The sequence below is a fragment of the Fukomys damarensis genome, unplaced genomic scaffold, assembly GCF_012274545.1.
Source record: "Fukomys damarensis isolate Sample0158 unplaced genomic scaffold, DMR_v1.0_HiC HiC_scaffold_12, whole genome shotgun sequence".
Classification (NCBI taxonomy): Eukaryota; Metazoa; Chordata; class Mammalia; order Rodentia; family Bathyergidae; genus Fukomys; species Fukomys damarensis.
In genome coordinates, this window is record NW_022900924.1 from 54,515,741 (window position 1) to 54,535,562 (window position 19,822).

The following is a 19,822-nucleotide window of genomic DNA, read 5'->3' on the forward strand; positions in this document are numbered from 1 at the left end:
TTCCTGGGTAGCTGGAACTGCAGGTATAAGCCACCATGTGCCTGGCTGAATTTTCTGTTTAATATTCTCCCAGGATAGTTGTCTTCCCTTAGTCCCTAAAATTTTATTCAGAGGAATCTTATTGTCTTCTCAGGTAATGTCCCTCCAGTGGTATGGTTTCTGGTTCCATGGTCCCTCGGTGGAAGCTGACCACACTGTTCAGGTGTTGAACAGTGCAGATGAGCTGGCCTTGATTTTTCTTGCCCTTTTTTGGGGCGGATACTGGGGATCAAACTAGGGACCTTGCTCTTGTGAAGCAGGTGTCAAAACCACTGAGCTAAATCCCTGGCCTTGCTTTTTTATTGGCATGACTTTAATCCACAGCTAACATAGACTTTGAATTATGCTCCTGACCTTTCCTGAGTATTTTATTCACTTCTCATTTCATCAGTTTTGCTTTACAAGATCCACCAATCATCATGTTGTCAGACGTGTTTGATTTAAGGCAGGGATTGACTTTTAACTTTTTTTTTTCTGGCGGTACTAGAGATCGATCTCGGGACCTTGTACTTGTGAGACAGGCACAGTGCCACTGAGCTAAATCCCTGGCCCTACTTTTACTTCTTTGGAATAATTTCCCCATTGTTTCAGTCAGGCAGTCATGGTCAGCTGTGTTAAGTGTAATTGATCCCTGGCTTTCTTGTAATAACTTCTTCAGTATGCTTTGGAGATTGCTTTTCTTTCTCTCTTTGTCATAGGAATGCCACAGACTGACATTAACAGTGTTCCTTATATATTCAGGGAGTGAACATAAATTTCTAGGGAAAATACTTCACCAAATTCTTACACGTATTTTTCTTCTCTGGTGTTATGGTTTTTTTTTCTCCTGTAAAATCAAACTGCTTTAGCTAAAAAGCTACTCATTAATAAACATAACTTTTATAAAAAGATGTCATTATACAGAGCAAATGGAGAGAAAATAAACAGGCAAAAGAACCAGTATAAGATTTTTTTTTTGAATGCCAAAGATAAAGAGATTTGAATCCATATACAAGTCATAATGTTGTGTAACCTGAAGAGTTGGAGGTACTTTTCTAGTGTCCTATTCTACAGTACTTTCAGTCTTCCTTCCCCCCCCCACCCCCCAGTACCGGAGACCAAACTCAGGACCTTGTGCTTGCCAGGCAGGTACAGCAGGACTGAGCTAAAGCTAAATACCTTGTCCAATTTTTCCTTTTCATAAGATTAAGAAGGGTAAGAAGGCCACAGTTGAAAGATTAGTAGGTTTAACTCTGGATGTCAAAAACTTCCCAGGCACAGTGGCCTACACACAATCTCAGCTACTCCAAAGGCAGGGGCAGGGTGGTCTCAAATTGAGGTTATCCTGGGAAATTTAGCCAAGAACCTGTCTGAAAATAAAATTAAAGACCTAGGGATTTACCTGGTTGTTGAAGTGCTTGCCTAGCATAGTCAAAGTCCTGGGTTCAATCTTTAGAACCACTATTTGAAACAAAAAACCCCAAAACTGCACTGCTTTTTATAGTATTTCTGAGTTTTAAAAAGCTAATTATGAAGAATCAGTCACATACTTTAAAATACTTTTTAAAAAATTTTTCAGACAGTGTCTTGCTGTATATTTCAGGCTGGTCTTAGAACTCGTGGTCCTCCTACCTCAGCCTCCTCAAGGCTGGAATTACAAGCATGTGCCACCACACCTGGCTAAGACTTTTACGATATTCTGAGATGATTGGTCTAGATTTGTTAAAATATTTAATGTTATGAAATGCCCAAGAAGGGAGACAGATTTAAAAAAAATTCATGTTACGTATGGTATTCTCATTTTTAAAGTTTTGAATCAAGAAGGAAACTTTTGGGACTATTGAACGAAACTATTTGAATGTAAATTCTAGTTAACGTTATTTAAGAGCAGTTATTGGCTTCAATCACGTGGTGGCTTGACTCAATAAATGAATTTTTAATTACTGTATTAGCAAAGCAAAAATTTTAGACAGTAACATCTTCCAAGATTGCCTTGAGTCAAATAAAAATTAGAAATCATTTTTAGTAATTGAAGCGCTTAGGCCCTCAGCTGGGCTTCCTAATTTTGTGTTCTATTTATACTTTATTCATTTTGTGGATCATTTCTCCCCCATAGATTGTATGGTTGTAAGGAATAAATGAGTAGTGTGGGAAAGTCTTGTAGTACCCTTGACCTTCTCATAGATGACCCGAGGAGCAGTAATTTAGGTTTGTGGTCTGGGATTAGGAAAAAGGTGGTTATTGTAGAAAGATTTGAACTGTAAAGCTGAATTCTTGATTATAGAAACAGGCTTTTTTCAATTAATTTGCTAATTAATCTTATGAGATACTTGTTTTTGGTTCCTTCACTTGTAAAAAAATAAAGTCTACCTCGACCAGCCAGCTGCTTTGTACCTTAAAGCCGTAAAATATCTTTAAAATGTTTTTGGTCCCTGCAATTGAATCACCTAGCCCTGTTTTATCTGATCTACTATCGGAAGTGTTACATTTCCATCTCTGTAATACTTTCTCTGAAGTTTGACTTCTCTTCTGTAGGAAGATGAAGACCCTAGCAAAGGTGATCAGGGTCGGTCAGTTGACCCTGGTGAAGATAATGTCACGGAGCAGACCAATCACATTATTATTCCCAGCTACGCCTCATGGTTTGATTATAACTGGTAAGTGGGCCTCTCCCCTCAAAGCGGGGAACTGAGTCCTGAGCCCTGCCCTTTAAACCAGCTTAAGCCATGCTGCCTGTGTCCCGTGTCAGATGGAGGTGATTTGTGTCTTTGGAATATCTTCTCAAATTATTCAAGGACAAAAGTTGTTGTAATATAGGGTTGAAATTTTTTCTAATGTTTAGCTCAAATCATTTAGCTTTAACTGTAATTGAGAGACAAATGCTTGAATAGTTAAAATTACAAAATGTCGATGTTTTTATTGTATGATGTTTTAGAATGTTAAATGTACTACCCAGAAGTCACTTTCATTACTCAGTAATTTCCTGTTTCTATTCCCTCTTGCTTGTTTCCTTCCTTCCTTCTGTCCTTAGTACTGTGAGTTGAACCCAGGACCTTTGCACTCCTTTTCCACTCCCCAACTTTTTTGGAACAGGGTCTCACCTAAGTTGCCTGGTCTGGGTTTGAATTTGTAATCCTGGAGGTTGAGCCTCTCACAGGTGTGTGCCACCACATCATGGTTCTTTTTTGGTACCAGGGATTGAAACCAGGTCCTTGTGCTCGCGAGGCAGGCGGCGGAACCACTGAGCTAATCCCCAGCTCTTTTTCTCCTGCTCTTAGTGACTGTTTGCCGTGTTTTCATTCTTTAATGATAGATGCTATTTTAAATATTACCTATATGTGTCTAGAAGTCTTTTAAATGTTATTTACGTACTTATTTTTTATTGTGCTAAGTATCAAACCCAGGGCATCAGGCTGCCTAGCCAAACATTCTACCATTGAGCTATACCCTCTGCAAGACAATTGAAAAGAATATAGTAGATGATTCACTAGAGCTATTAGCTTATTTTTGTCTGTCTCAAATACCAAGAACTTTCTACATGCCTTTAAAACTGAGTGGTATTGCAAGTGGTTTCATTAATGTAAGCTGGGATATAGTAGATACAAGTTCTTTGAAAATCATTTTTCATTATATTTACATTTAAATTTTCTTTTAATTCAGAAAGTATTGTTATTTGCAATTACTTGTTTTAACTGTCAAAATTTTTTATGCCTATATTTTTGGTTTTCGTAATATCGTATTTATGCAATTAGGTGAAAATGTTTCATAACTTACTCTGGTTTTTCTTTCATTAAAGAATCCTAATTAATGTATGACATAATTTGCTTAGCAATAATTTGCTTTTTAAAACATTCTGCCTTTAGGTGCTTTTGCTAAATGATTTATTTTTTCATACTGGGGATTGATCTTGGGCCCTTGTGCTTGTGAGGCAGTTAGCCCAACCTCTGACCCAAAGCTCCAGCTATTTTTATTCCAAAGTAGTACTACATTAAATTGACCAACTGTAGGAACACACTATTAGAATAGTTCAAGATTACTTGTGTGAAAAACCATTGTGCTTTTGCTCTAAAATTAGAAAAAGGAAAAGTTATAGTACTATGTAGGATTTTATAAGTTACATAAACACTTTGATCTGTGTGATCACTTTTGCATGTCACAGCGTCTGTTGTGAGATTGGTAGTGAGGTGTGAGTCACATGCATGGAACTGTTTTATGAAGGAGGTTAGCGCCACCTTGAAGCAAGTGTTCAAGTTTCAGAGTTGTTAATTGGAGGTACTTACAGTCTCTTACTCTCATCCTACTTACTTCTTCCACTATTTGTACTTGCTAAATGTGGCTTATTCTGAGGAATTCACCGTGAGCACTTCAGAGCTTTTGAAAAAATACTTGGTAATAGAAATTCTTGTGTGCTTTTACTGTTGCTGAGTAAAGAAATGGTTTTTGGAGGGCTTCTGCAAACGTATAATAAAGAAAACGATAGGAGTTATGTTAGAACTACAGTGTGTTATTATTGCTTATAACTAATATTAAGCTTAAAGTAATTATATATAGGTCTACATAGCATTAGTTTGTCTTAGAGATTGTCCTTATGGTTTTCTTATATTTCAAATTACTTACAGTATTCGGTGGTAAAATCCAGTTCAGTTTCAGTGTTATTCAAGAGATTAAAGAGGAATAGTGTGTCATTACAGCGTCTGCAGGGGATTGGTTGTGGCATGTGCCACTTGACTAGAACCCTCAGGTGCCCAACTAATACAGGAATTGCACATGGAGCTCCAGCCCCCTCCCTTTTTTATTGGTAGTACCAGGGGTCAAACTCAGCACCTTGCACTTGTGGGTCAGGCGGTGATGTCATTGAGCTATATCCCTGGCCCCAGCCCTTGTTTTAAATTTTCTGAGTGTGTGCTTGGTTGAATCTGCTGATGGGGAGAACTCAAAGAGATGGAAAGTTCACTTTGTAGACCAGTGTTTTTTCTCAGATCTTTTCTTTGTAACTAGTACTCAGCATGTGCTGAATGCCTTCTCAGAAACTAAAGTGACCCCAGGAAAAAGCTTCAGTACTACATGAGTCATTATGTAGCCGGGTGGGTGTGGTAGGGCACACTTGTAATCCCAGCTCTCAGGAGGCTGAGGCCAGAGAGTTGCTGGGCATTCAAGGTCAGCCTGGCCTACATAGTGAGACCTTGTCTCCAAAAAAAAAAAAAAAAAAAAAAAAAAAAAAGCTTGATGTCAGCTTGGACTGCAAAGCAAGGCCCTGTCTCAAACAAACACACAACAAAACCCACCATTATATGGATAACACATTTGGTTGGTTGTCTTTAGGCCTGGTCATTCTACATGGTTTCTACCATGCTCTTGACTTTTCACATTTTATAAAATTACCGAGAGTACCAATTATGAGGGTACTTTTACTAGACAGGAATATCCAGAGAGAATATTTAAAGGAAGATATAAGGCATATTGCAAAGTTTTGATGTTTACAGCTGTTAAAGTCACACACAAAAAGACAGATCAATAGAAGGTAAAGAGTAGCATGTCTAACCTTTCAGCCAAAGATAGAGTATTCTACAAGTGTCGTGGACTAATAAGCTAGACATCAAGGAAGGAAAGTTAAAACATTTTTGTGTACATCATGCTAAATTCTAGATGATTCAAGATTTAAATGTAAACATTAAGAACATAATACATATTAGAAGGTAATGGGGAAGTGTTAATTGCATTGTTTCCTGCTGTTCTGTGAAAGTAGTTTTGAAACAAATGTTTTTATATGATACTGAAATTAATCCTGTGCTGTCAGCGACTGCTTCCCAGTATTCCTCAGGTCTGCACAGAGGCACATTGATGTTAGTCTGAGTAGCTGATTGTATCTCAAATCCAGCGTCTAGTGGTCCTTTTTTTCAGCAGTTTGTTGCAGTGCTACTATGATTTTTGTCAACTCATTTCCAAAGAACTCCTGGCTTTTGGCTTTTAATCTAGTCATGATATGTTATGACAAGAAAATAATAGAATATGTAGATTTATTGTATTTATAGTTTTGAATGTGGCTATGAGAATAGACAAACTACAGTAAGTATTGGAGGTGAAAAGAAAAGTGTTTTTGATTATTGTATTCTCTTAATGCAGAGGAGATTGTGTAGTCCTATTAATTTTGGCAAGTAGTGCTAAGTTGTTGGATTTATCAGTTTTACTTTGAAAACAACAGTTGTAGCCCGAAGTGTACGATTTTAGCAGGTATGGAGGCTCCTGGCTATAATCCCAGCTATTCAAGAGGCTGAGGCTGGAGGACCAAAGCCACCCTGGACAACTTTGCAAGACCCTGCTTCAAAATAAAAATGGCTGGGCACAGTGGCACTTGCCTGCAACCCCAGCTGAGGCTGAGGCTGGAGTTGTCTCAGGTTTGAGGCCAGCCTGGGTAACTTAGCAAGACTGTCACAAAGTAAAAAAGACTGGGCTTGCAGCTCAGTGGTATAGAATCATTGCTTAGTGTGCTTGAGGTTCTGAGCTCAGTCTCCAGTAAAAGTAAAAAAAAAAATTAAGAAAAAACTAGACATGTTGGTGTAGTCCTGTAATCTCAGAACTTGGGAGGCTAAGGCAGGATCACTGTGATTTTAAGGCCAGCCTGGACTAGTAGTGAATTCAAGGCTAGCCTGAACTACATAGTGAAAGTCTGTTGCAAAAAACCAAGAAGGCGGGAGTGGAGGGGTGAAGATTTTATTGTTTTTCAAAAAAAGACTCAATCTTTTTTCTTTCTTCTCCCAGTATTCATGTGATTGAGCGGCGTGCACTTCCTGAGTTTTTCAACGGAAAAAATAAATCCAAGACTCCAGAAATGTAAGCCACATGCTTTAGATAACTTCTTTGTGTGTTCATGGCAGGTGTTTTTGAAGCACACTTTGGCATTTGCTATAGCCAGAATTTGTAAGTTTATAAATACTTTGATCCATCCAGAATGTTGTTTATATCTTATTTGCACAGCATTCTTTACTTCAAAGGAAATTGTATGTTTTTCTTCCTTAATCTTAAATTATATTCACATCCCCTTGCTTACAGTTAAAGACCGAATTAAGTAAAGGATATTTTCCCAACAGCTCCTGACTTGTGTATGTATGTAAGCTTTCATCTTTTCCACATCACCTATTGGCCTAAACTTCAAGAAGTATAAATCTCCATCTGTCGTACTATTAACACCATTTAATGTGTTTTCTTTTTGGTACTGACTTCCTACGTGTGACTGGACAAATAGATGTGTCATGCTGAAGCCATTAAGGAGGGATTGACATGTAATTTTCCACAAGAAACATATAACAATTTAATGATAAGTATTTTCTGGTATTAGTTTATTCGTGGTACTTTCAAACTCTAGTTTCTAATGTCAGAGATCATGTCGGTGTTCATTTTAAGAGCTACCTAAAAACCAGAATCACAGATTTGGCATAAGAAACATTTTTTTCTGCCTACAGAAATGTGATACATTTTTCCAGCTAATTTGCCTTGTATCAACATTTGTAATATTTAGGCTTTTGTAGTCTTCTCTTCAAAAGCATAATTTATATTGCAGCCCATTTCACTTTGTTAATTCAACTTGTGTATCCTCCGGGCTTTCTCAGGAGCCTGTCTGAGCAGTGTGTGCTTTCTGCTCTTGTGGAGCTGACCTTGGGCTTCCAGGCTTGTGTTTTTACTCTTGTGCCAAGTTTAGGTCTCAAGTCAGTTTTAAAGTATTATGTGGCAAAAATGCCTGGGTAAGCTGCAATCTGCTGTGACCAGGTCTCAATTTTTCTTTCTTTTTAAATTATGTTCTAGTTTTGCTCCAATTTTGGCCTCATGTATTCTACTTGGCACCTCACTAGGTCTCTTTCAAAGAGAGACCTGCCACAGAAAGATTTCCATAGACGTAGTCAGAGCCCAGTACACATGTGGCTCTCCAGGAAGACTGTAGCAAGGAGAGGGAATTTGAGACACAGATGACGCAGTCCTGCATGCCGAGAGAGCCGGTCAACTCTGCTTCAGTTTTCTCATCTGTCACTGGGGTTGTAACCCTGCCTCTGGACAGATGTGGAGGATAGATGGAGTCCCTGTGTGCATGGTGCTCACAGCAGTGCTTGGCGTGCAGAAAAGGGGGAGTACACAGTAGTGAGGGAGATAGCTGTGGATTCTGCGGTGAGTCTGCATTTATCCATTCGCCTCTGTGAGCAGGTTCTTAGGTCACTTCCCATTAATGTCTTCGTATTACTCTACTTTGTCGTTACACATTCACAAGCAGTTATTTTGTCTATGAGATAATGTATTAGTATAATTATGCAATACAAATTTGTAACCAGGAGGTAAAGTAGATCTTTAAAAATAGGAGCTTTTTTTTTTTTTTTTTTTTTTTTTTTTTTTTTTTTTTTTTTTTTTTTTTTTTTTTTTTTTTTTTTTTTTTTTTTGTATTGTATTGTATTATAAAAAAATAGATAGCTGGTCATGGTGGTGCTGCATTATCCCAGACATTGGAGGCTGAGGCAGGAGGATTACCGTGAATTTGAGTCCAGCCTGGACTATATAGTGAGCTCAAGGCCATCCTGAACTGCATAGCAAGACCCTGTCTCAAAAGACCAGATAGATACATAGATACATAGACAGACAGACAGACTTCCCCACCCTAGATGACCAGCATGGACGTAATGCTTCTGTCAGAAAACTTATTTCCACCAAAAAGAAATGTGCAGATACTGCCCAAGAGTTGTCTGTTGTCTTACTGAACTCCTCCCCTCTCTGCCTTACACATCTGGTGGGGAGGAATTTGAGGCAGGGACGTCCCTATCTCCTTTGGAGCTAGCTTGGTTAAACCTTTTCCTTTTGTCGGAATGCTTCCCTCCTTATCTTACCCCATGTTGACAGAGTGACTGTTTGGTTGGCTTGCTGTCTAAACTTTCTTGTGTATGGTTGCGAGGAGTGTGAATTGTAATTGTTACTGTTTCTGAAAGGGTGCATATCTACCTGAGTTTTATTTTTGCTTTTTAGATACCTGGCATATCGAAACTTTATGATCGACACGTATCGCCTGAACCCCCAAGAGTATTTGACCAGCACTGCTTGTCGGAGGAACTTGACTGGAGATGTGTGCGCCGTGATGAGGTAGTGTCGTGCCTGTTTTCGGAGCGCTTGCTGCCCGTGCTGCTCGTGCATCGCCATGTAATACTGGACCGATGAAACTGCATGTTTTCTTGCTTAGAAAGTCACCTAAGTCTCATAAACTATTATTTAGGGGTCCAGCGTTTTTAATACTCATTTTAGTTTTCTAAATTTTACAGTTCAGTCATAAAATGACCAGAGATGGGGAGTGGTGGGAAGCAGGTGAACTCTGTCCTAGACCTGTCTAAAGAAAAAACTGAAACGCAGCTGGGCTGCTGCACTTCCGATCTGTGTGAGTTCATTTACCATGGATCTAAGGGAACATTGGTTCTCTCATTTCTACAATTAAAATAATAGACATTTTCCTAGGTTTTGAGGTTCTGGATTACCACATCTAAAAGATGTGTTAAAATTACCCCTCATCCCTCAAACCAAATTTGTCAGATGTTTTGGTGATTTGCAACCTGCAGATGATACCTTGTTTCTTTCTCTCTTCTCTTTTTTAAATAATATGACAATTGTAGAGCAGAGATTGAGACTCTAGATTTTAATTTTCAGAGCTTTATTTTTAGGGTTCACGCCTTTCTAGAGCAGTGGGGACTCGTTAATTACCAAGTTGATCCGGAAAGTCGGCCCATGGCCATGGGACCTCCTCCTACTCCTCATTTCAATGTGTTAGCTGACACCCCCTCGGGGCTTGTGCCTCTGCATCTTCGATCACCTCAGGTACTTAGTGTTCACTTTTCTTCTGGCCTTATGGTAACAGTCTCTTTATAGCTTTCTTCTCAAGAGAAACCATCACTGTTATACAATAGCTGTGTTCGTGTTACTTAGCTGATGTGTGTGTGTTTGTAAAAATGTTTGAGTCCAGACTGGGGCTATAGTTCCATTGTGGAATGCTTACCTAGATTAGACATGAGTCTAGATTAGACTCCCCTGTACCACTAAATAAATGAGAGAGTGAATGATTGATTTCATAAAAATATGAAGTGTTTAAGGTAATGTTGTTCAACCAGTTTAAGATTCTATACCATATCAAGTTACAGATTTACATTCATAGTCTTAACCTTTTTATTCTTCTCCCATAAAGACTAATAAGCGAGGGAAAACACAAAGAAGTCATGATCTTCAATGCTCAGCCTCCTAAGTACAAGGATGACAGGTGTGCACCAGCACCTTCATCTTTAAACACATGTTAAAATTATAATTATACCAAATAAATTAATAAGTAACACTGAGTTGGGATAACATGAACCTAAGCTGTGAATTTCCTTTCACTGTGAAATAGTAAATCATATTGAAGAAAAATTTTTATTCTCTACGATTCAAATTGGCACCAAAATAATGTTTCTTGTGGTCTGAATTTTGTTTGTAGTACAGTACGATAGTATATTTATTATTAATTTTTTGGTTAGAAAATACAGCAGGACTGATGTGTCAGCATTAAGTAACTTTTAAGAAACTTCTATTCACTTGAGTTTGAACAGATTAATGGAATCATTTATCTTTGTCTGACTCATACATAGGTCCCTGCTGCTCAGCAGATGTTAAACTTTCCTGAGAAGAACAAGGAAAAACCAATTGATTTGCAGAACTTTGGTCTTCGTACTGACATTTACTCCAAGAAAACATTAGCAAAGGTAAGGATTTTTTTCAGAACACTTGGATTAATAGGTACATTAGCCCACTTAATTTGTCCTACTTCTGAGGTGAATCATTTTCCATAAGAAATAGAATTTACTCCCTATGTGGGAAGGAATGAGCTTTCTCCTGAAAACTGATAGCATTTTATGTTTTTTGGTCTGCAGGGGGTGTTTTGAGACAGGGTTTTGCTGTGCAGTTGGTTTTTTTGTTTGTTTTTTGAGGCAGGATCTTACATTGTAGTTCAGACTGGCCTTGAGCTCACTATGTAGCCCAGGCAGGCTTTTAATTGGTGACAATCCTCCTGCCTCAGTTTCCCAAGTGCTGGTTACAGGTGTGCACCACTGTGCTCAGCTAACTTGATAGCCTGGGCTACATAGTGGTTCTAGGCCAGCCTGAATTACATAGAACAGTAAAGGGGAGAGGGAGGAAAAGGAAAGAAGATGAAAAAAGGTAAGATGTATTATGTACATGCACCAAGTCCACACGAGGAAGTACTATGCATATATGCTGATTAAAAAGTGTTTCAAATGAGATAATGTGGACTTGTTTGGATTGGAATTAGAACCTGCCAAAGTCTTGTATATGTAGACTATCTTGTGTTGGAGTCTGGGAAATAGTTGTTTTTTTTCAAATTATACTAAATATTGGTATTACGTTTATAATGTTACAGCTAATTTATGGTATGAATTAAAATACTGTATTTTGTTGGCTTTCTAAGGTATTTATGAATAACAAAATAACATAGCCAAGTAGTTCATAAGTCTATTGTTGAAAGTAAGAAATCTTTAAAATATGCTAGCTCTGCTTTGGTCAGTGAAGTTCTTAGGTGTTTTATTTATTGAGGGCTTATGTGGTCCCTCAGTAGTTTGCATAAAGTAGACCCCTGAGTTTGACTGATAGTTCTGCTGTATTCCGTCCATACTTATCCTTGACAGGCAAATAATTTCTCATTTTGCTTCCATAGAGTAAAGGTGCTAGCGCTGGAAGAGAGTGGACAGAACAGGAGACCCTTCTCCTCCTGGAGGTGAGCAGATTAACGGTGGAGCCTTTATTCACACAGGAAATGTGTGTGACGATTCTTGGACTATCACTTTTTTCTATGTGTGGTGTTCGCTTTAGGGAATGTCTAGTTGATATTAAGGTTGAAATGTTTCCATGTACTTTTAGATAGCCCTCTGCCTTGGTAGCATATCATAACTTTCCTTTAGTGTACTTCCCATTTTACAAAACCAAATATTAAAGACATATATTTTGACATTTCAGTGATTTTTTTTATTTTTTGAGTAGTTCAAGTTGGTCTTGAACTTACTATGCAGCCCATACTGACCTGAAACTCACAGCAGTCCAAATCCTGCCTCAGCCTCCTGAGTGCTGGGGTTACAGATGCAATCCACCATGCGCAGCTTATTTTGGTTTATTAAAATGATTAACTTTCATAATTTAACAGGGAAATGTTTAAGTGATTTGGCTTCTTTTGTTGTTGCAAGGGTGTGGCAGTGAGTTTGGTCTCGGCTCTCACTGCTTTGATTTGTGCTGTAATGCCATCACTGTTCTGTACCACGAGAAAGTGCTAACAGAATAAGGAAAGCAGTGACGGCCTCACAGCTCTCTAGTAAAAATCTGGTGTCTAAGGGTCCCCAACTACATTTGAGATTCAGTAAGCCTGATGATGTCTTGGTTTATTTCTTTTCATTTCATTTACATATTTATTTTTTATTTGACATCTTGATTTCTTTGTAGTGCTTTGTTTGGACTCCTCAAGATGTTCCAGCAACTTGGGTTCGGTTAAGAGTTTTCACGTCAAATTAATGTAGTTTTATTTCTTTTCTTTTTAGAGGGGTGGGTTCCAGGGTTGAACTTGGGTCCTTGTGCTTGCGAGGCAGGCTGTGGAATCACTGAGCTAAGTCCCTGGCCCCTTTATTTCTTTTTTTGTGCCCCTTTCCCATTTGTGTTTGTTTTTTCTCATGTATAGTCTGTCTGTCTGCCTCCCACCCCATATGATCAAGATTAAAGAGTTTTTTATAAAGTTTTTGCTATTTTAATTTATTTTCATTTTCGTGTTGAGCACGAGTGTTATGCAGAGAGCTTCTTTCCTGCCCGCCTTGTTTATTTCAGTGCTCTTGTCTAGGTACATTTGCCATGGATGTTAATTTAAATGAACAATGTTGTCACAACTTGTGCAGGAGTGTTGCTTGTTTCTTTGTTGCTGTTTTGGAATCTTTGGGCTTTGGAGAGAAATTTTATTGTACATCAGCAACTGGAAATAACAGTTCTTTGTCTTGCTGCATACTGACGCTCAAAATTTTCTTCTCTTCTATGTTCAGGATTAGTGGATAATGAATACATAATGAGGCGAGGGTGGTGGAGCGCTGTTTACCCTGAACATATCCCAGAAATCTGCAGTACCCTTGAACAATAGTGTTTCCTTTCCTGCAGCTGGAACCTGTGCTGTGGTTCATTTTTGTCTTAAACAAACAGTTGAGTCAATACACATTATCTGCTCCTACACAAAGAGAGATAAAACCTTCCTAACAGCCTTGTTTACCATCAGTGCCTTCCACTTACATGGTTTCTATAGAGTATTAATAGCTTAGGAACATAAAATCCAGGGAAAATTTTTAAATTGATTGATTACCAAAAGCAAATTTAAATTTCTCCATATTAAGTCTGGTAAATTCATTGGGATTTTTTTTCCCCACATAGCATCATGCCATTTTGCTAGACAGATATGTAGCACACAGGCAGCATTTCAGGTATTTGTGATTATCCTTGAGAACATCCATTTTTATTTTTAAAATCTTAATTTAATAAAGGCTTTCTATCAAAGCACAGTTCATGAGTGAGTACTGAATATCTCTGGTCATGTTCACTTCATTGTCTCGGCATAACTATTGGAGGATAGCTGGGTGTGGGAACGCATGCCTATAATCCCAGCATTCTGGGTGCTTGAGGCAGGAAGATTGCCCCAGCCTGGGCACCTTAGTAACTTAGTGAGACCTTTTCTCAGAATGGAAATGGACTGGACAAGGCCCTGGATTCAATGCCCAGTATCACCCCCTCCACATGTCCCCAACTGACTGCTGTGCTACCTTTGAATATCATAGAAGCCAAATGTTTTGCTTTGCTTTGTCTTTTTTGTGGGGTGGTTCTGGGGATCAAACTCGGGTCCTTGCGCTTACAAGGCAGGCAGTGGAACCACTGAGCTAAATCCCTGGGCTGCTTTTTTTTGTTTTAGTACCTGAAATCAAACTCCGGCCCTTGCACTTGCAAGGCAGGTGGCAAAACCACTGAGCTAAAACCCCAACCCCCAAATGCTTTTCTTGGTTACTTAAGTGCAGTATTGAAGATTAACATAGTTTGGATGTAATCCCACAACTGAGAAATTAATACTCTTTAAGAGTGACATAGATAAAATATAAAACTTGAATGCAGCGTCCCCAGTCTCACGATTTGAGGGGTCTCCAGAGCATGGGGTACATAAGAGAGGAGTTCCTGTTCATATGGACTACGTGGATGAGACGGACACTTCTGGCAGTGTTACGGTTGTCCAGTTGTTCCTGGGTATGGCATGCCCTGTGTGTAGGATACTGCCTAGGAAGAGTGTTGTGGTGTCTGAGTATTGCTGAAATTTAGAGGAGGGAGAGTGTATGGTACAAGAAGCAGGCAGAGAGCTAATTATATTTGGTCATAATGCTATTTTAGATAGAAAAGAAGCAGTGTTTTGTGTGAAATGCATTTCCTTCTAGCAATGGGGAAGAGAATGAATTTAAGTAGAGAGGATAGGCAACGTCTAAGAATCCAAGCACGTGATGATGATCATCCTTCACAGTGGCAGAGGCAGGAAGGGGTTTCATGATGTTTAACCAGCCTTTGCTGTGTGGCCCTCTTCCTTACCTCCTTCCCAGCCACTCTGTCCCCGTGTTCTCCTGAAAACATCTCGCTAGGTTGCTTCCTATTGCCACAGTCAGTGGCCAGGCTGTATACCATGTACTATTTCTCAGCTCTGTGCTTTTCCAGATGCTAACTGTTGCTTTGATTTTGCATTCCAAAGAGATTCTCAACTCCAGATTTATTGTAGGGGGAAAAAACAGAAAAACTGAGCGTAATTTTTTGTTTTTGGTACTGTGGATTGAACTCAGGACCTTGTGCTTGCAAGGCAGGCAGTGGCACCACTGAGCTAAATCCCTGGCTGAACTTAGTTTTGTTGGGAAATGAGTAAAGAAAAAAACTATAACAAGTTTGTTGGGAAAAGTTAAGTTGGAGGGAGCCCTACTTATAATGAGGAATTTAAGGCAGCTCCTATAGATATATTTCTGGCTCCAAATGATCCTGATGAGATAGTTACATTTTTCTTTTTCACAATCTAGGTTTTTCTGCTAAGTATTTCACTCTAAAACTACCTCAATTACCCTCATTTTTTCAAAGTTAATTAACTATTAAGACAAGCTACAGGATTGGTTTTGGAATTCTCTAGCATTACATTAAGGATAAGCCCAGGTTACACTCACTGAAGCAAATTAACATGGAGAATACGATTATCACAGAGAACAGGTCTTTATAGCACAATAGGCTGTAGAGCTACATTTGTATGTTGCAGCTCTGTTGACAAGGTAGACCCCATCATTAGGGTGCACCCAGAGTGCGTAAGGACTTGAGTTCAACCCCGAGCTACTGGCAAAAAAAGAAAAAGGGTGTGCATGCTCTAGAGAGAATGGCTTGAGAGCACTAAAGGTCTTTTTCCCTCCAGTTAACTTTTGACTTTCTTAACACCACATATTTTGGTTTTCTTCCCATTATTCCCTCCTCCATGGGGATTCATTTACTGTTTTATTGGAGTCTTTCAGAATTAGTGTGAGAAAAGTTACTGATTTTAAAACTAGAATCGGGGTGCAGTGGCACATAGGCAGGAAGATTGCAAGTTGGAGACCAGTCTTGGCACCTTAGTGACTCAGCAAGCCAGTATCTCAGAATTTAAACATATGAAAATGGACTGGGGTTGTAGCTTACCCAAAGTTGCATTACTCCCCTCCCCAAAGAACTGCTGTAGATGTTTATAATCTGCTTAAAGTTTGTACCCAAAAAAATCCCTGTTTAAGCTGGGTGTGGTGGTGCACACCTATAATCCCAGCACTTGGGAGGCTGAGGCAGGAGGATCGCTGTGAGTTTGAGACCAGCCTGGGCTACATAGTGAGTTCCGGGTCAGTCTCAACTATATAGTGAGACCCTGTCTCAAAAAACCAAACCAAAACAAAAAAATCCCTGCTTAGAGTTTGATGTGCGTTGCAGTCAACCTGTAGTTCAGCTTGAAAATAATCTTTTAATACTCTTAATTTGTAATGAATTAAACCAATAAAGTTCTTCCTTTATAAGGTCTTTGAGTTCTATCCCTCTTTGAGTTTCTTTCCCTCTGACATATTGATTCTGTAATATATATATGTATTTCATCGTTATGCTGATTTAAATATTTTCTAATTTAAAATTATTCATTGCTATTAGGTACAGAAACAACTTGATTTTCAGTTGCTTTTCTGTTGTGTGACTTTGCTCAAGTTTTTAGTTTTAGCACCTCTTTTTGTGGCTTCTTTAGAATTTTTATGGGAATATTTAATGTCTATACTAGTAAAAGACAGTTTTACTTCTTCCTTTATAATATGCAGGCCCATTGTTTACTTTTCCTGTTTGAGAATTGTTTGAGCCAGCGTCTTTTCATACAGCCCAATCTGGCCTGTAACTTGTGATCTTCCTGCCTCAGCCTCTCTAGTCCTGGGATTACAGGCCTGAGCACCACGTGAGGCTTTCCTACCCTTTTTGAATGTACAGCATGACTTATCAGTCAGCTCTGTCTTCACCGAGGTGTAGCGCCATAAACCCACAACCTAAAGGAAGAGAGGTGTAGTTTAGCATCTGGGTTCTGGCGTTTCAGTCCTTGAGCGAGCTGTGAGGGACCTGAAGGAGCAAAGCTGCTTCCTTCGTGGCAGGTGGGGAGCAGAGCCAGGGAACTGCAGTGCAGAGGGGAGGGCAGGGACTACACAGCTGCCTGACCAGACGGAGCACATTGTCCCCAGTGTGCCTCGGTGCACCGGAATCGACATAATCAGGATTCTGGCCGTGACAGCCCCTGGAAAAGCTGTCACATGCTTCTGCTTTCATTACACCTTACTTTCTTGTTACCTGTTTTGTTTTGTTCTCTGTTTTAGGCCCTGGAGATGTACAAGGATGATTGGAACAAAGTGTCAGAACACGTTGGAAGCCGCACACAGGATGAGTGCATCCTGCACTTTCTGAGGCTTCCCATCGAGGACCCATACCTCGAGAATTCAGACGCTTCCCTCGGGCCGCTGGCCTACCAGCCCGTCCCGTTCAGTCAGTCGGGAAACCCGGTCATGAGCACTGTGGCTTTTTTGGCCTCTGTGGTGGACCCTCGTGTAGCATCTGCTGCAGCTAAGGCAGCTCTGGGTATGGACTCCTCTGCGCCACCTCTCCAACACAGAAATTGAATTGGCCTCTGACTTAAATATCATCAGTGATTGCATTCTTGTGTAAATAACCAAAAACATCAGGCATTGTGCCTTAAAAACAGCACTTGCTTTATCAAAAGTATAACAGTTTTAAAGTAAAGCACTTAAATTTAGTAGCTTATAAATGAAGGAGATATTTTATTAAGAATTGGAGGAGGGCCCAGTGTTTAGCTTAGTGGTGCCACCGCCTGCCTTGCAGTCACAAGGTCCCGAGTTTGAGCCCCAGTACCAAAGAAAAAGAATTGAAGAAGCATTGAGAGTGTTGGTGCACATCTGTAATCCCAATACTCAGGAGGCTGAGGCAGGAGGATTGCAATGAGTTCAAGGCCAAAAAAAAAAAGAAAAATTGATCAACACCAAGCATGGTGGTACAGGGCTGTAATTGCAGCACTCTGAGAAACTGATTAGGAGGACCACAAGTTCCAGGCCAGCCTGGGCATCTCAGCAAGACCCTGTCTCAAAATTTAAAAAAGACTTGGGAATTTAGGGTTAGGAATTTATCTCCATGTGAAAGTTCCTGGTATAGGAGGGGAAATAAAAAAGGAGGAACAGAAGTGTATTTTGTGGTACATTTGTGATTAATTTGGAATTTCATATAATTGAGAGAAGAAATTATTTACTGTTCTTGGATTATGTTACACAGATTTTCGCCATAGAATTTTGTTTTTAGACAGGAACTCACTACGTAGCCCAGGCTGGCCTGGAACTTGCAGGAGTCATCCTACCTGTCTCCCAGGAGCCTGGATTACAGGAGTGCATCTCCATGACTGGCTTCACCATACGATTCTTTTCTGGTTTTCTGGTTGTTTAATGCTCATTGGTTTTTGTCAGTCTAGCCACTGATAATTACTGATTAATAAAGAAATTTTTATGTATAGTAAAGTACTGTGACAGGTTGAATGAAATCCTGGAGTCAGAAGTTTTGCCTCTGCTTTTCTTACTTTGCCCCCCTCATGTTTTGCTCCACTGGGGACTCAGCCCCAAACAGATCACTATGCCCCAGAGAATATTACTTTAGATAGTCTAGGGCTCGTCCACTAAAGGGAGCATTTACACAAAGTGAAGGCACTTTTCCACTGTTACTCTTAACAGAGGAGTTTTCTCGAGTCCGGGAAGAGGTACCACTGGAGTTGGTTGAAGCGCACGTCAAGAAAGTGCAAGAAGCCGCACGAGCCTCTGGGAAGGTGGATCCCACATATGGTTTGGAGAGCAGCTGCATCGCAGGCACTGGGCCTGATGAGCCCGAGAAACTGGGTGAGTCCCTGCTGCCCACAGCCAGAGCTCACTGTTGTGTGTGCCCTGATGGCGTAGATAGCGGGCTGGCTTCCCTTAGGTGTACCCAGAGGCAGGGAGAACCAGGCTCTTGAGTCTATTACATGGGTTTTTGGCTCTTCGTACTTTTTTTTTTTGGTACCAAAGATCAAACTCAGGACCTTGCACTTGTGAGGTAGGTGGCAGCACCACTGAGCTAAATCCCCAGCCTACTTGGTACTTTTTAAAATGGTAGCTAGGACTGAAAAAAAAAAGTCAGGACTGGTAACAGTAATAGGAAATATTTGATGGCTATAGGTCTAGGTTTTGAACATTGAGAGATAAAAATACAGCTATGTTTATGTGTTAATTTTTTGAAGTTAAATTCGTAAAACAAAATTCTCCATTTTATTAACCATTTAAGTTTCTAATCTATCAGCTTCTCATATATTCATAGTGCTGTACGTCTTTCACTATCACCTAATTCTAGAACATTTTTCTTCATTCTGAAAAGAAATTTCAAACTCCTTAAGGGACTTCTCATTCCTCTTCTGTTTCCGCCCTGGTAACTACCAGCCATCATCTGTCCGTAGACTTACCCGTTCACAGTATTTCTAACAAAGGGAATCACAACCGTATGGCCTTTTCTTTCTGGCTTCTGTTACTTAGCCTGTTTTGAAGGTTTGTGTAGGCTGAATCAGTATTCATTCTTTTTTGTGCTGCTTGATACTCCTTTGGGTGGATATACTGCTATTTTTTATTTTGGTTTTGGTACCAGGGATTGAACTCAGGATCTTGTGCTTACAAGAGGCAAGCACGGTGCCACTGAGCTACATTCCCGGGCTGGGTGGATATACTAAAGTTTATTTATCTATCATTTGGTGGACATTTGTGCTGTTGGTATTTTTATACTATTGAAAAAATAGTGATAAGCCGGGCATGATGGCTCACTCCTGTAATCCCAGCACTCAGGAGGCTGAGACAAGAGGATTGCTGTGAGTTCAAGACCAGCCTGGGCTACATAGTGAGTTCCAGGTCAGTCTCAATTACATAGTGAGACCCTGTCTCAAAAAACCAAAAAAAGAAAATAATAATAATAATAATAATAATAATAATAATAATAATAATAATAATAGTGATAATGGATATTTATTTGCAATCTTTTTATGAAGGAAGATTTTTCACTTGAATATCTACTTAGGAGTGCAAATTTTCAAATTATTTCTTTTTTTTTCTTTTCTTTTCTTTTTTTTTTTTTTTTTTTTTTTTTTTTTTTTTTT

At 39.4% G+C, this 19,822-nt stretch overlaps 1 protein-coding gene across 1 annotated transcript in view; it reads left to right on the forward strand.

Annotated features, from left to right (window-relative positions):
• Positions 1-19,822, forward strand: part of Smarcc1 (SWI/SNF related, matrix associated, actin dependent regulator of chromatin subfamily c member 1) — a 130,090-nt gene that overhangs the window by 64,637 nt on the left and 45,631 nt on the right. Inside the window, exons 14-21 of the mRNA XM_010624569.2 lie at positions 2,554-2,675; positions 6,778-6,849; positions 9,019-9,132; positions 9,702-9,855; positions 10,656-10,769; positions 11,738-11,797; positions 16,971-17,229; positions 18,384-18,545. Coding sequence (XP_010622871.1) covers positions 2,554-2,675; positions 6,778-6,849; positions 9,019-9,132; positions 9,702-9,855; positions 10,656-10,769; positions 11,738-11,797; positions 16,971-17,229; positions 18,384-18,545 — 1,057 coding nt within the window. The remainder of the gene's footprint in view (positions 1-2,553; positions 2,676-6,777; positions 6,850-9,018; positions 9,133-9,701; positions 9,856-10,655; positions 10,770-11,737; positions 11,798-16,970; positions 17,230-18,383; positions 18,546-19,822) is intronic.